The sequence below is a fragment of the Eptesicus fuscus genome, chromosome 17 (genome assembly GCF_027574615.1).
Source record: "Eptesicus fuscus isolate TK198812 chromosome 17, DD_ASM_mEF_20220401, whole genome shotgun sequence".
In the NCBI taxonomy this organism is placed as follows: Eukaryota; Metazoa; Chordata; class Mammalia; order Chiroptera; family Vespertilionidae; genus Eptesicus; species Eptesicus fuscus.
In genome coordinates, this window is record NC_072489.1 from 20,970,935 (window position 1) to 20,986,066 (window position 15,132).

At 40.1% G+C, this 15,132-nt stretch overlaps 1 protein-coding gene across 2 annotated transcripts in view; it reads right to left on the minus strand.

Annotated features, from left to right (window-relative positions):
• Positions 1-3,342: 3,342 nt before the first annotated feature.
• SIRT1 (sirtuin 1) overlaps positions 3,343-15,132 on the minus strand; it is a 28,174-nt gene continuing 16,384 nt past the window's right edge. The window contains exons 1-6 of one of the 2 annotated variants that reach the window (XM_028151468.2): positions 15,023-15,119; positions 14,357-14,504; positions 13,422-13,501; positions 10,789-10,975; positions 8,162-8,722; positions 3,343-5,447 (exon numbers count right to left, since the gene is read on the minus strand). In XM_028151468.2, coding sequence (XP_028007269.1) covers positions 5,119-5,447; positions 8,162-8,722; positions 10,789-10,975; positions 13,422-13,501; positions 14,357-14,504; positions 15,023-15,055 — 1,338 coding nt within the window. In that variant the 5' untranslated portion in view covers positions 15,056-15,119 and the 3' untranslated portion in view covers positions 3,343-5,118. Of the gene's footprint in view, positions 5,448-8,161; positions 8,723-10,788; positions 10,976-13,421; positions 13,502-14,356; positions 14,505-15,022; positions 15,120-15,132 lie in introns of those variants that run through there. The other variant, XM_054728908.1, reaches the window with a different exon arrangement.

The following is a 15,132-nucleotide window of genomic DNA, read 5'->3' on the forward strand; positions in this document are numbered from 1 at the left end:
ATAATAAAATAAAAATAAAATAAAAAATCTTAACTTTCATAATTCCAAAATGCAAATGACCCCAGGATTTTTGGAGAAGAGATTGTGGACTTGTACTTTTCAGTAGTGTAACATAAAAACTTCTCGTGGTTATAGGTGTCTTTTTTATGTAGATAGAAGCCTTGAAAACAATATTTTCACCTAAGATAATGTTCCTTAAAATAGCATTCTTCCCTATGAAAATCATGTACCTGATGTTATACAGTTTCCCTGTGCATCCATTCCTGAGATAAGTGATTATTCATATTAAAAACATATACTGTGAAGCTGATCTGTGAAATAGCCACTTGGGAGCAATAGATAGGATTCATTGAACATATATATATATATACATACACACACTGGGGGGTGCAGGTCCCTCAGCCTAGCCTGCGCCCTCTCGCTCCTTAGCGCTGCCATGGAGGTGGGAGAGGCTCTACACTCGCATGAGCCGGCTTCTGCATGAGTGGCGCTCCCCCTGTGGGAGCACACTGACCACCAGAGGGCAGCTTCTGCATTGAGCATCTGCCCCCTGGTGGTGAGTGCGTCTCATAGCAACCGGTCATTTCTGCCAGTCAATTTGCATATTGGCGGTTTATTATATAGGATTTTAAAGTATATTTTTATTGATCTCAGAGAGAAAGGGAGAGGGAGGGAGGGATAGAAACATCAGTGGGATGAGAGAGAATCACTGGCCAGTCGCCTCCTGCACGCCCCACCCTGGGGATCAAGCCTGCAACCTGGGCATGTGCCCTTGACTGGAACCGAACCCAAGACCCTTCAGTCCACAGGCCGGCACTCTCTTCATTGAGCCAAACCAGCTAGGGCTTGAACAAATTTTTTAACAAGGACACCTGGCATCTTGTCTGGGAACACAACTCTACAAGGCTTAATTTGGGTAAGTCTGATATTCTTTTCCTCAGTTTCTGCAGACATACAGTAACATTAACATGGATATTCATGGTAGAAAATTAAAATATCACTGACAGTTTTTTAAATTTCCATTTTAAAACTAAAACAAACAAAAAATACTTTGAGCCTTCTAGACCAGTAGGAAGAAGACAGATACTGAGTTCACTAAATTTTAAGACCCATGATTATAGAGTTGACTAAACTTTGAAATATTTGTAGCTCCTAACTTTATTAATTTTAACCAATAGCCATTGTTCAGATTGTCGGTAGAACCAAGACACCCCTTTAAATGGGCATGAAATAAAACCAGAATGGAGATTTTGAAACTGAGACCTAAATCAAAAGTCCCAGCCTTCTCAAAGGTTCACTCATGAAGACCATTAATTGGGGTTTGTTTCTAACGGATTTTTCACCTTTCTGAATGATTTCCCTGCATTTAGTTTAACAAAAGATCCTAAATCAAAATATATGTGCAGGGCACCCTTCCCCTGAAGAGGCAAGGGGGACAGACCCATTCTTGTCCTCAGCCTCTTTCCACTCCGCAGCCTCTTTCGCATTTTGGCCATCCAAACTCGTGCTAGTTTTCTCCTTCGGCTAAAGAAGTCACTCTTATTTCCTTGGCTCCCCACCCTTGTTAGTAACAACTAAACTATTTCTAGAGATACATTGGGAAGTCTGCCTGTTTTATTAAGTCGGCCTTCCCTGTTAGACCATCCCCTGGGAAGGGAGTATTCCTTCCCTTTCTCAACCCTTTCTATACTTTTCAATCATTTGGGTGTACTTTTTAATATACAAGCCACACCTTATGCCAATTAAATCTTATCTCTAAGAGATGATGCTGAGTAGTTTCCATTTGAGAGCCACTCAAAATAGGGGAAATAGACTCTCCATATTCCTGCTAACATCTAGCTTGAGTTTAACGCTCAGACTTCGTTCATGTCTGAGGGGAGAATTCCCCACACTTGCCTTTTAGATTATAGGTGTAGGAGTTGAGATTTGTTTCAAATAACCATATATTTAATAGGTGGATGATGTAAAGCACCATTGTTTGAAGGCACATACACCATCCTATATCATAAAGAGCTAATATGCTAATTAGACCAAACAGCAAAACGACCAACCGGACAACTTTCCGGAGGCAGCCGGGATTGTGAGAGCTGAGCCCCTTGCACAAATTTCGTGCATCGGGCTACTAGTCCTATATAATAAAAGCCTGATATGCTAAAGTGTCTGGTCTTAAACAACCAAAGCATAATATGCTAAGACAGCTCAACTGCTTGCTATGATGTGCACTGACCACCAGGGGGCAGACGCGCCAACCAGTAGGTTAGCTTGCTGCTGGGGTCTGGCCAATAAGGACTGAGACAGGCTGGACATGCCCTGGGGCCCTCCCACAGTCCCACCCTGGCTGGCCAACCTCCCACATCCCTCCCTGGCCCCAATCTTACAGGGGAATGGGGCACTTCAGCCTGGCCTGTGTCCTCTTGCAATCCAGGACCCCTCTCAGGATTTCGGAGAGCTGGTTTCGGCCCAATCCCGCAGGCCAGGCCAAGGGGCCGCTACTTATTTTATAACATCTAAGGGTGGGATTTGGCAGGTAATTTTTCTTGTACAAGTAGGATATACCAGGGCAGAGTACTTGGTATTTTTTTAAAAATTCACTTCAAAAGTTTGCTGGGGCCCTAACCGGTTTGGCTCAGTGGATAGAGCATCGGCCTGTGGACTCCAGGGTCCCAGGTTCGATTCTGGTGAAGGGCATGTACCTTGGTTGCGGCCACATGCCCAGTGGGGAGTGTGCAGGAGGCAGCTCATCGATGTTTCTCTCTCATCGATGTTTCTAACTCTATCCCTCTCCCTTTCTCCTGTAGAAAATTAATAAAATAAATATTTTTTAAAAAGTGCTGGGGAGAAAAGCGGACCTGAAAGCAGAAAACTGCAGTCAAGGTTTTAAGGGGTGTATTCCTGGCCTCCTAAGCAGTAGTACTTTGTCCCTCAAGGACTTGAATGGACTAAGTAGGTTTTCCAAAATATTCATCCCAGTGTGGTTTGATCTAACTTTCACAGAAAACCTAGCTTTTCTAACATAGGCTCTTGAATTCACTCCATTTACACCATTCCCTATTGCACCTCCCACCCCCCAAGTCTATATGTCAAGTTTTCTTAGGCCTTGCTTTTCCCCTACATCTTGCCTACTAAGGCGAATGGCTGAAATCATTTTGAAACTTTTGGTGATGCACTAATTGCTACAGTCAGTACTATCAGTGTTTGCTTAAATATTGTTCTGGTTAGGTGGTTATAAATTGAATGAAGACATTTACTATGAAAAGAAAGCATCTAACATAGCCCTGAAAGCTGTACAAAACTGCAAGATTTTAAGGTTTTATTACTTAAAACAATGTAAGTTAACGGGGAAAAGGTCAAATGACAATTTTAATAGACTTTAAAACAGTGTACAAGTATAAAACACTGGTTTTGTATTTCAAAAGTTGGAAGATATTCAGTCATTAAACAGTCTACAAAACATATGCCAGTAGATTACATAAAAGACTATGTACAATATAAAAAGAGCTGAAAACAGTCTTCACTGTAAAAATAATTTAAAACAAAATTTTCAATTTAAAATATCATCTATAGCACAGACACATCATGCAAATGAAAAACTAAATATACTGCATTCTTTAGTGTAGCCAAATAAATTCAGATTGAGACACCTTTTAGGTAGGGAAGTGGCCATCCAATAAAATTTTTTTCTCTAGCAGTAATGGTCCTAGCTGGGTATTTTACGCTTAAAGAACAGCTATATTTCAAACCCTTTTTAAAAATTGTAATAAATACCAAAGCAACACAGGAATACTTTATAATTTGGGAGTAATGGGAAAAGTCTGGAAAATTGTTTAGTGTGCAACTTTATAAAGCATGAACTTTTTTGAAAGGCTAGAAGCTTTTGCAGCTGAGAAAGTAGATCTCTAGTTTTAAGGCAGGCTAAGCTTTTAAATAAAGACACAATAAGAATTAATTTCATTCATTAACTATTCTGCTATTACAAGTTACATCATGTTCATCTCCAGAGTACTAGGCTAGCAGTTTGGTGTTTATTACACCAAATACTCCCAACAGGAGACATGTATTTACTGGCTGAGTTATATATAATTATTATCTTAATACTTTGGAACCATAATCAGGGAACCTGTCACTCTCATCTGTGGAAAAGCAACAGTTCATAATATTACACTCTCCCCAAGTTACCATTACTATAGATCATACAGACTTTTGCATATTCACATCTTGGCAGTTTAATACTTGTGGAAAAGAATCAATGTAAGCTCTACCACAGTGATAGGTATTGAAACAACAATGGGAAATACTCTCAACACTACGGGGGCCCAGGCAGGCACTATTGTTTCTACAGCAATTGAAACATTTCCAAAGCATTTGTTTGTTTTACAGATTATTTTTATAAGCCAATATAGACATTTCTACATGTCCATTAAAGTACAAAAGCCATCTTCATTTGAACAATACAACATTCCTGAAACTTAGCACCAAGTCTTACTTTAAAAAGCAAAGAAAACTGAGTGCTCTCCCATATATTGTTGACTTCCTTCTACTCACATTGCATGTTATGAGATTTTTAAAAAGTTAGCTGCCACAAGTTTTGGAAAATGCCAGTGTTTAAAAATAGGTAATTGTGCTAATAAAGAATCAAAAGTTTAGCAGAACAGAGATTTGAGGATTTCAAACTATTCAATGTTACAAAGAAATAGTAAATAAAAATGAAAATACCGTTCTTTGGTCTAGTTAAGCTGTTCCCTTTTACGTTAACTTAACATTCCAATGGCTTTTTGAAAACTTTAAAATGCTGAAACTCACTAGGCAAAAATGTATAAACAAAAATTATATATACATATGGATGTATCATACAAATGAACCTTTAAAAGTCTTGACCAAGAGCAGGTTAAAGATACTTAGTACCTTTCTTTAAAAAAAAAAATTAGTGTTAAGTGTACAAGTACAGAAATAAGGAAGTTAAAAATTATCCATGAAAAAAAAAATCTATTTTACCAGTCTATAAATATTAAATCTTTTATGTTTCCTTTGTTCTATTGTGTTCACAAGTAAACATTCATTTTGACATGCTAAAGGTTCCTAATGCTGGTGGAACAATTCTTGTACCTGGAAAATTATTAATTATGATTTGTTTGATGGGTAATTAGTGTCTGTTGCTTCCTGTTTCATAGATATAGTTTCATTGACTTCCTCTTGATCACCTTCATCAGCTCCAAATTCAGTTCCTCCAGCTCTCTCATTAATATCAGGATCATCTTCCAAACCATTGTAAAATTCTTCTATCTCACTTTCATCTTCCAAGGGCTCTTCTAAACTTGGGCTCTGGCAGGTTCCACTCTCACTATTACTGCCACAAGAACTAGAGGGTAAGACATCATCTTCAGAGTCTGAATATACTTCAGCACCATGAAAAATGTAACGATTTGGTGGTAAAAATAGGTATTGATTACCTGAAATACAGTAATAAAAGAGAAATGATAAGTTATTTCGGTCTGATTGGGCAGTCTGGATGGAGTAAGTGTGTAGGTTCCAGCTCTGCCTTTTACCTGCGTTATCACTAGTAGAAGCTGTTATTACTCTAGTGATTTAAAAAAACAAGCTAGACTCAGTATTGGGTGCAAAACGTAGTTCTGCTGCTCACCAGAGCTTTGTAAATTTGGGCATTTATTTCTCTGCCTCAATTTCCTCATTAGGAAAAAATAATTTTAACAACCCTATTAAGTAAATTATGAAAAAACTAGAGGCCTGGTGCACAGATTTGTGCACTGGGGGGCAGTGGAAGGGTCCCCTCAGCCCAGCCGGCACCATCCTTGGGGATTGGGCCTAAGCCAGCAGTCAGACATCCCTCTTGCAGTCCAGGACCCCTCGCTCCTTACCACCCACCTGCAGGAGAGGCTCCTGCCACCACTGCTGTGCTCGCCAGCTGCAAGCTGAGCGGCACTCCCCCTGTGGGAGTGCACTGGCCACCAGGGAGTAGCTCCTGCGTTAAGTGTCTGCCCACGGTGGTCAGTGCACATCATAGCAACTGGTCATTCCGCCATTTGGTCGATTTGCATATTAGGGTCTTACAGGATGTAGAGAACTGTGTTCAATAAAGATTACTTAATTAATTTTAATAGATCTGATGAGATGAAAAAGTACTCAGCCTAGTCTACATTAGATATCTAATTCATGTTCATTGAATATAACTTCTCTAAAGCATATATGCTTTCAAAGCATCTTTTTTAAAAAATATATATATTTTATTTTTTTACAGAGATGAAGGGAGAGGGAGAATTAGAAAAATCGATGAGATACATCAATCAGCCGCCTCCTGCACATGCCCTACTGGGGATGTGCCCGCAACCAAGGTACATGCCCTTGACCGGAATTGAACCTGGGAGCCTTCGAGTCCACAGGCTGACGCTCTATCCACTGAGCCAAACCGGTTAGGGCTCAAAGCATCTTTATTAAACATTTCCATTTAGTTTGTTAATATGGCTTCACCACCTATTCATAGTAGTCTGTAGACACTGGCATCACCTGAGTTTGTTACAAATTTTCAGGCCCAATACTTCCCACCTACTGAATCGAAATCTTTATATGATGGTCCTCACACACACTGAAGTGTGAGAGAGAAGCACTGATCTAGCAATGGATTTTAACCTTTCTTCCTCAATTCCCTCCCAAATTTGCATTGACAGTATGAGATTTGACCTATGGACCTTAAGCCATGGACCCCAGGTCAAAAGCACCTCCTCTAAGATGTTCTACTCTTAAGAGCATTAATTTGCATCTATGAATACTAATAAAGTTAAATGTCCCAGCTTGGTCAAATTTAATTTAGGTTTAGCTTCTTAAAATAGCCTTTTTCACCAGATTTACTTGGATTTAAACATTGATTTCCAAAAAGTGACTTTACCTATGTTAATACTAATTGTAGATTTTTCCATGTGGCAAAAGGGGAGATGCTATTCCTTATCTTCTCTCTATATAAAACCCTAATATGCAAATAGACCAAATCGCGGAACCAGTCGCTATGGCGTGTGCTGACCACCAGGGGGCGCACAGGAAACATGGCAGGCTGTGGCAACAGGTGGCAGGAGCCGCAGCAGGTAAGCCGAGGCACCAGACCAAGGCGGGGCACTGGTCACTGTCATCGGGGTGAGCCTCTGGTGGTTACTGAAAATTCATTGCTCCTGCACACCATGGTCGCTGCCCAGCGCTCGCGCCCACTGCTGGCACCAGAGCTGCTGGTCACACCTGCTGCTGGCGCTGTCAGCGCATGGGAACGGCAGGAAGGCCTGGGCAGAGCGCGGAGGATGGACTGAGACCCGCTCCTGTGCCCACCACAGCGTCGCAGCCCTCAGTTCCTTTCAAGGTGCATGAATTCATGCACTGGGCCCGTAGTAATTAGTGGAAAAGAATCAGATGCTTTCTAGATCTGACACAACACAGCATAGTGATTAAAGGGCAGGCTCTGGGGATATGCCTGGAATACAACCTTGGTTCTTCCAAATCCTAGTTGTTACCTTGCATGGGTTATTTAACCTCTTTAGTCAAGATTTCCCACTGCAACAGCGATGTAATAATAGTTCCTACCTCATGAGATTGAAGTCAGATACTGTGTGTAAAGCAGCTAACCCACAATAAGCACTGAATCTGTCATTTCTACCAACTAAATCTCACCTGACATGGCAGAGCACTGAATACTTCCCAATTTAATGCTTACCTTCTTATTCCCTAGAGCAGTGATGGCGAACCTATGACACGCGTGTCAGCACTGGCACGTGTAGCCATTTCTGATGACACGCGGCCGAGGCGGCCGCATGCCGAGGATGAAACATTTGCTGCTCCTGAGGATGAAACATTTGCGAAACGTTTTTTCCTCAAAGTGACACACTACCCAAGTTAGGCTCAGTTTTTTGGCGAAGTTTGACACACCAAGCTCAAAAGGTTGCCCATCACTGCCCTAGAGTAACGCAAGTACTAAGCATTCTTCAAACACTATTTCTTCCCCATATTATGTAAGATACCAATGTTTATCTTTCTCTAGCTTGACTACTCAACTTTGCAATGTTACATTTAGCTGCATAAAGCTACCCTATTAATAAACCTGCCAAAGTTGCTCATTTCTTGCAAATGTTTTGTTGCAATAATTTTATCTTCCAAAATAGCTTCTTACCATCGAGCCGTTTACTAATCTGCTCCTTTGCAATCTTGGCTGGCCAGTACTTTCTCACTGTTTCAGCTACTGAAGTTCTTTCATTTTTCTCCCCAGTATTGGAGCTAATGTTCTTCAAATCCGAACTCTCCAACTGTTCAGTAACACTTTCAATGCTCCTAGAAGTCTGTATTGCCTGTGATTTTTCTTCCATACAATCTTTTGATTCAGACACATCTGGATCATCAATATTACTCTTCGCTGCATCGTCTAAAAGTGTGACAATCACTGAAGAATCTGGTGGTGAAGTTCTTTCTGGTGAACTGGAGCCTTCTGAAATATTAAGAGGTGTGGGTGGCAACTCTGACAAATAAGCCAGCTCTTTTTGTGTTCGTGGAGGTTTTTCAGTAATTTCTGAAAGCTTTATAGGGTTGCAGCAAAGTTTGGCATATTCACCACCTAACCTATGACACAATTCATTAATGATGACATCACAGTCTCCAAGAAGCTCCACGTCAAAATGCAGATGAGGCAAAGGTTCCCTATTAATTAATATCTGAGGCACTTCATGGGGTATGGAACCTAAAAATAGGGCAAAAAAATAAGATTTAGAAAAAGGAGATAAGTACGCTAATAAAGCCATAACAAATGCACTATTGCAAAAATATAACATGCTCCCAATACCAAAAAAGAAACAGGCCACTTAACCAAGCCATTGATATTTCATCAAGCTGTCATGGAAACAGGTGAGTAATTAAGCATCTTTCATAAAATTTCAGGTTCTGCTTCTGTCACCTAGTTACCTCTTAGCAATTTTCTTGGATTTTTTTTACTCTGTACTCAATTTCCTTGTCTATGTAATAGGAATAACAACAGTACTTTTCCACAAAGTCGCAGTGAGGATTAAATGAGTTAATATATTTCAAGTGCACAGAAGAGTTCTTGGCACATAGCAAGTGATCATTATTTTTATTGAAATAGTGCCTAATATAAAGAGTGTGAGGATTTCTGGAAGATGAGCTTTCCTCTTCCCATAATCACATCAAAATTACAACTAAATTACTGAGAACTATCACTGAAGACTAGCTTAACAGAATTCCTATAGCTAAGGATATAAGGAAGTGACACAGACTGAAGGAGGGGCAGACATAGAACAGGAAGATCCTGTGCCCACAGGAGGGATATCTTGGCTCTGAGCTCCTCTTTGAGGAGCCAGGGATCCCAGCCCCAGATCAGGCTCCACAGCCCATGGCACCAGTGTCAGAAGAGGAGTCCCCATTAACATCTGGCTGTGAAAACCAGCAGGGATCTGAGAATCACAGAAGTTTTGAGAGACAAAGGTACTGCTATTAAAGCAGTGGTCACCAACCTTTCGGACCAGACCGGACCATCCACTGGACTGTCTGTGGACCACCAGTTGGCAACCGCTGTCTTAAAGGACCCATGCTCTTTACTCCAGCACAGGCACCAGCTTGAAAAATGCCAGGGACAGTCCTAGCCGGTTTGGCTCCGTGGATAGACCATTGGCCTGTGGACTGAAAAGTCCCAGGTTTGATTCTGGTCAAGGGCACATGCCCGGGTTGTGGGCTGGATCCCCGATGTTGGGCATGCAGGGGGCAGCCAGTCAATGATTTTCTCTCAACACTGATGTTTCTCTCTCCCTTCCTCTCTGAAATCAATAAAAATGCAGATTGTTTTAAAAGTCAACTGACAAATGTATAAATAAGTGGAACAACCAATCAATGTTTCTCTCAAGTCAATTTATTTTTAAGAAGTCTCTGCCTTGCCTTTAAGGAGGAAAGAAAACTCAAAAATAAAGGAGCTTATACATTAAATTTTCATGTTTTATTTAATTACAAATTATCCTATAGTCTAGCAATAGGATTTCTCAGTTATGTAGGGAAGACAATTATACTTCTAAAAGCAACTACATATAGGGTAGGAAAAAGATGCAGAATTAGGGAGTTTAAATCCTTGTTTCTTCCATCTGTTTACCCTGGCTGCCTATTTGATTGCTGGTACAGGGATCTAATTTAATCCTCTGATTAAGGGTTTGATATTCTCTCCTCTTCTCCTTCCTTCATTTTTTAGGGCATACCTGATACTACTGAGTTAGTATCCCTCTATCTTCCCCCTCTCCCTTGCTTCCTTACTAGAGGGAGGAAAAGGTAGTATGAGAGCATGTGTTCCTGACAATAGGGTCTTCAATTGTACTTGAGCATTTTTATACACACAAAAAAAACACCCTTATGGATAAAGTAAATCCACATATGATTATGACAAGGCATGATAATTCATACAAAAACAAGCTAATTCTTTTGACTCCCCAAATTTTATCTTACATAATAGTTATACTTCTATCAAGCTAGAAATTTTAACTTAATTTGAACTGTTTCCCTTTGTCTAAATTTTTCATGTATATTAGAATCTGACATTATTTCTGTTTTGAGATCCATCTCATCTTCCTGCTCATCCCACCAATAAGTCAAATTAACATGAACAGAATGTCACCTAAAAAATAAAGTTTGGTTCTTCATCACTCTTTAACTGGAAACAGAATAAGATCACTGGAGTCTATTGTACTGTACAGACTCATAACCCATAGCAATATATAAGGAAATATTCTCTAAAAATCATCACCAACTTACTTGGAATTAGTGCTACTGGTCTTACTTTCAGGGAAGACCCAATAACAATGAGGAGATCAACTTCATCTTTGTCGTACTTCATGGCTCTATGAAATTGTTCTGGTAAATTTTCACCAAAAAAGACAATCTCTGGTTTCATAATAGCAAGTGGTTCATCAGCTGGGCACCTAGGACATCGAGGAACCACCTGCATGTTTCAGATTTTTGGTTGAGGTGGGGAAGAGAAAGGGAAAGCCCAAGTTAGAAGAAACAGTATTTCCACCGAAACTGGGTACAACCTAAACCTGAATGTCAATTGTCATAAACATAAAATGAAATACAATGTTGCTATTACCTGTGTGTGCTATTGTACTTCTGTACAAACCTACATTTGATATTAAAGGGTTTATTGTATAGTAAAAGAAAAAACCAGCATGTGTATATATGTATCTACACACATATACACAATCCACACACACAGACTTAACCCTTTTAAAAAGTAAGTTTCGCCCGACCAGCCTGTCTCAGTGATTGAGCGTCGACCTAAGAATCAGAAGGTCACAGTTTGATTCCCGGTCAGGGCATATGCCTGGGTTGCGGGCTCGATCCCCAGTATGGGGCATGCAGAAGGCAGCCAATCAATGATGCTCTCTCATCATTAATGTTTCTCTCCCTTCTCTGAAATCAAAAAACAACATAAAACAAACAAGAGTAAGTTTGTGGGATACAATGATTCTGCTCTGGCCACATAGCTGAGTTGGTTAGAGCCGCCCTGATAAGCCTAGGTTACAAGTTCAATCCCCAGTTAGGGCACATACAAGAATGAACCAATGAATGTATAAATAAGTGGAACAACAAATCGATTTTTCTCTCTCTCAAAATCAGTAAGTAAAAAAGATACAGCCCTAGCTGGTTTGGCTCAGTGCATAGAGTGTTGGCCTGCAGACTGAAGGGTCCTGGGTTCAATTCTGGTCAAAGGCACATGCTCAGGTTGCGGGCTCAAACCCCAGTGGGGGGCCTGCAGGAGGCAACCAATCAATGACTCCCTCTCATAGTTGATGTTTCTGTCTCTCCCTCTTTCTTCCTCTCTGGAATCAATAAAAATATATTTAAACTAGAGGCCCGGTGCACTAATTTCATGCGGGGGGGGGGGGGGGGGGCCTCAGCCCAGCCTGCACTCTATCCAATCTGGAATCCCTCTCACAATCCAGGACGGCTGGTTCCCAACTGCTTGCCTGCCTGCGTGATTGCCCCTAACTGCTTCTGCCTGCCAGCCTAATCACCCCCTAACCACTCCCCTGCCAGCCTGATTGATGCCTAACTGCTCCCCTGATTGATGCCTAACTGCTCCCCTGATTGCCCCTAACTGCCCTCCCCTGCAGGCCTGGTCACCCCTAACTGCCCACCCCTACCAGCCTCATCGCCCAAAACTGCTCTCCCCTGCCGGTCTGGTCCCCCCAAACTGCCCTACCCTGCAGGCCTGGTCCCCCCCCAACTGCCCGCCCCTACAAGCCCGTTCACCACCAACTTCCCTCTCCTGCAGGCCTGGTCACCACCAACTGCTCTCCCCTGCAGGCCTAGGTACCCCCCAACTTCCTTTCCCTGCAGGCCCGTTCACCCCCAATTTCCCTCCTCTGCCAGCCTGGTCATCCCTAACTGCCCTCCCCTGAAGGCCTGGTCACCCCCAACTTCCCTCCTCTGCCGGCCTGGTCCCCCCCAACTGCTCTCCCCTGCAGGCCTAGGTCTCCCCCAACTTCCCTCCTCTGCCGGCTTGGTCACCCCTAACTGCCCTCCCCTGCAGGCTTGATCACCCCCAACTGCACTCCCTTGCAGGCCTGGTCCCTCCCAACTGCCCTCCCCTGCTGGCCATCTTGTGTCCACATGGGGGCAGCCATCTTGTGTGTTGGAGTGACAGTCAAGTTGCATATTACTCTTTTATTAGATAGGATATCATTTAAAAAATAAAAAAGATACAATGATTCCATTTTAATATACTATCCTCCTAAGTATATATGCAGGTAAATGAACAGAATTTATTTCTGGATGGTTTTTAATCTTTGCCATATTTTCTTATAGTATTTTGGCAATGAGCATATACAAAATACCTTTTACAATGAATTCTTTAATGTTTAAAGAATTACCACCTTAATTTAAAATTCTGAGTCTGACAGGCACTACAAAGGGAGAGTAAGAAGAAAAACTAATATAGCAACACCTCACTTATGATCTGGATTTTTATTTTAGTCTTGGATATTAAGGAGGCCAATTTCATCACTTTAGACATCATGGACCAATGTTTTCAACTTAAGGTACTGAATGGTTCTTGTGTATTTCACCAGAATTCCCAATGATAACACTCTCTTCCTAGATCTTTCTGTATCACACAAATACTTTCAGGAAAAAAAACAAAAACGGTTTGGGAGGCAAAAGAAGAAACAGATTAGCCCATTGTGTCTCAATGGTTGAGTGTCAGGGCACATGCCTGGGTTGTGGGCTCAAACCCCAGTAGGGGGCATGCAGGAGGCAGCCTATCAATGATACTCTAATCATTGATGTTTCTATCTCTCTCCATTTCTCTCTGAAATCAATAAAAATATATATATTTTTAAAAATCAGAGACATGCACAATTCCTAAAATATGGGTGATTAATTACCTGATTAAAAATATCTCCTCGTACAGCTTCACAGTCAACTTTGTATTTACAAATCAGGCAAGACGCTGTTGCAAATGAACCTAAAAAAACAACATGCATGTGTTTTATTAATGAAATGTTTCCATTTATTAAACATACTACAAAGGTTAATATCAAATGTTAAAATTTTAAAAGACTCCATGGGAGAATCTAGAATATGAGTAATTAAAATACTTATGTAATAAGTAAGGATCACCACTCCTGTGCGACATAGTACTGGAAGTATATGTAAAAAATAAAAATAAAAAAGTAAGGAGAGAATCCAATCCTCAACTGCTGATATGTTGATACAATGATGACTCCCCTAAGCTACTATTTTCAATACAATCAACCAACTCTTCCAGGGCTAAAATGCTACCGAGTTGGAAGGTTACACTCTACAGTATTACTTTAGCTTAAATAAAGTTGTTTTAAAAAACAATTCAAAAAATAAAAAATAAAACAAAAAAAACTAAAAAAAAAACAATTCAGATACATAATGTCCTGTTCATACTTGTTATACTAAATGGAATTTTCTAAATACTGTTCATCAGAACTACCCAGTTCCTTTGGTTTCATAATCTAAAGATATCTTTTCATACATAGCTATATTACATTTGTAATTTTAAAGAGGTTACTTAAAAGAATGTAATGAAATGCAACTGCTACATCTTCTGAAATCCAAAAGTATATTGATTTCTCATGTCTCGTGTGTCAAGGCCAATCCTTCCAGTTTCATGGGTTTTGTTTTGTTTTTTTGCATTCCACTTTTATTTTATCTACAACTGGTCAGATAGCATGAGTAAATAAAATTCAATCTCCATTTCTGGATGGTAGCCTATTTTCTAATCCTAATTTTTCCTAGGATTAACAAAACTACTAGTAAATAACAGAAATCAATTCTGAAGTTTACTAACCATGACATTGAATTATCCTTTGGATTCCTGCAACCTGTTCCAGTGTATCTATGTTCTGAGTATAGTTGCGAAGTAGTTTTCCTTCCTTATCCGACAACGCTATGAATTTGTGACAGAGAGATGGCTGGAATTGTCCAGGATATATTTCCTATATAAGGCAAAAGGCAGAAAAAAGATTACATTTAAGAAGTAAGTATAACAGATATCACATATTTAGGTTTAACAACAACAAAAAAAAACTACCAATGTTAATGCCCCATGTATAAATAATTTAAAAACTACATGAGCATCTCAAAGCACCTAGATGGATACAACACACACCTACAAAAGGATTGTTGCTGTTATATGTATAAAACTCAGCAATTAGTGAACTTGGCCCCTTGAAAAGTATAAAGATGACCCATAAACATCTCTAATAAATGTTAACAGATATTTTAATAAAAGTCAGAAGAAATACACCTTAGAATATATCTAACTTTTGTTGGCTGCAAATTCAGTTGTTGTTTTTTTAAAGCAAAAGGGGGAATAGTTTAAATTGAAATTAAAGATATCAAAGGTATGGTGACGTCTTTTTTAAAAACATAAGAATATTAAAAATTTCTTATTCATCATTCATTATAAATATCAACCTGTTGGAAGTTTAAAGCTAAAGTTTTAATTCCTTACCAAAATTGTTTTCCTTCCACTGCACAGGCACATACTGGTATAGTATAGAGTTGCTCATGAATGCTGAGTTGCTGGATTTTGTGTGTGTGTTTTTCCCCCCAAATAATGCT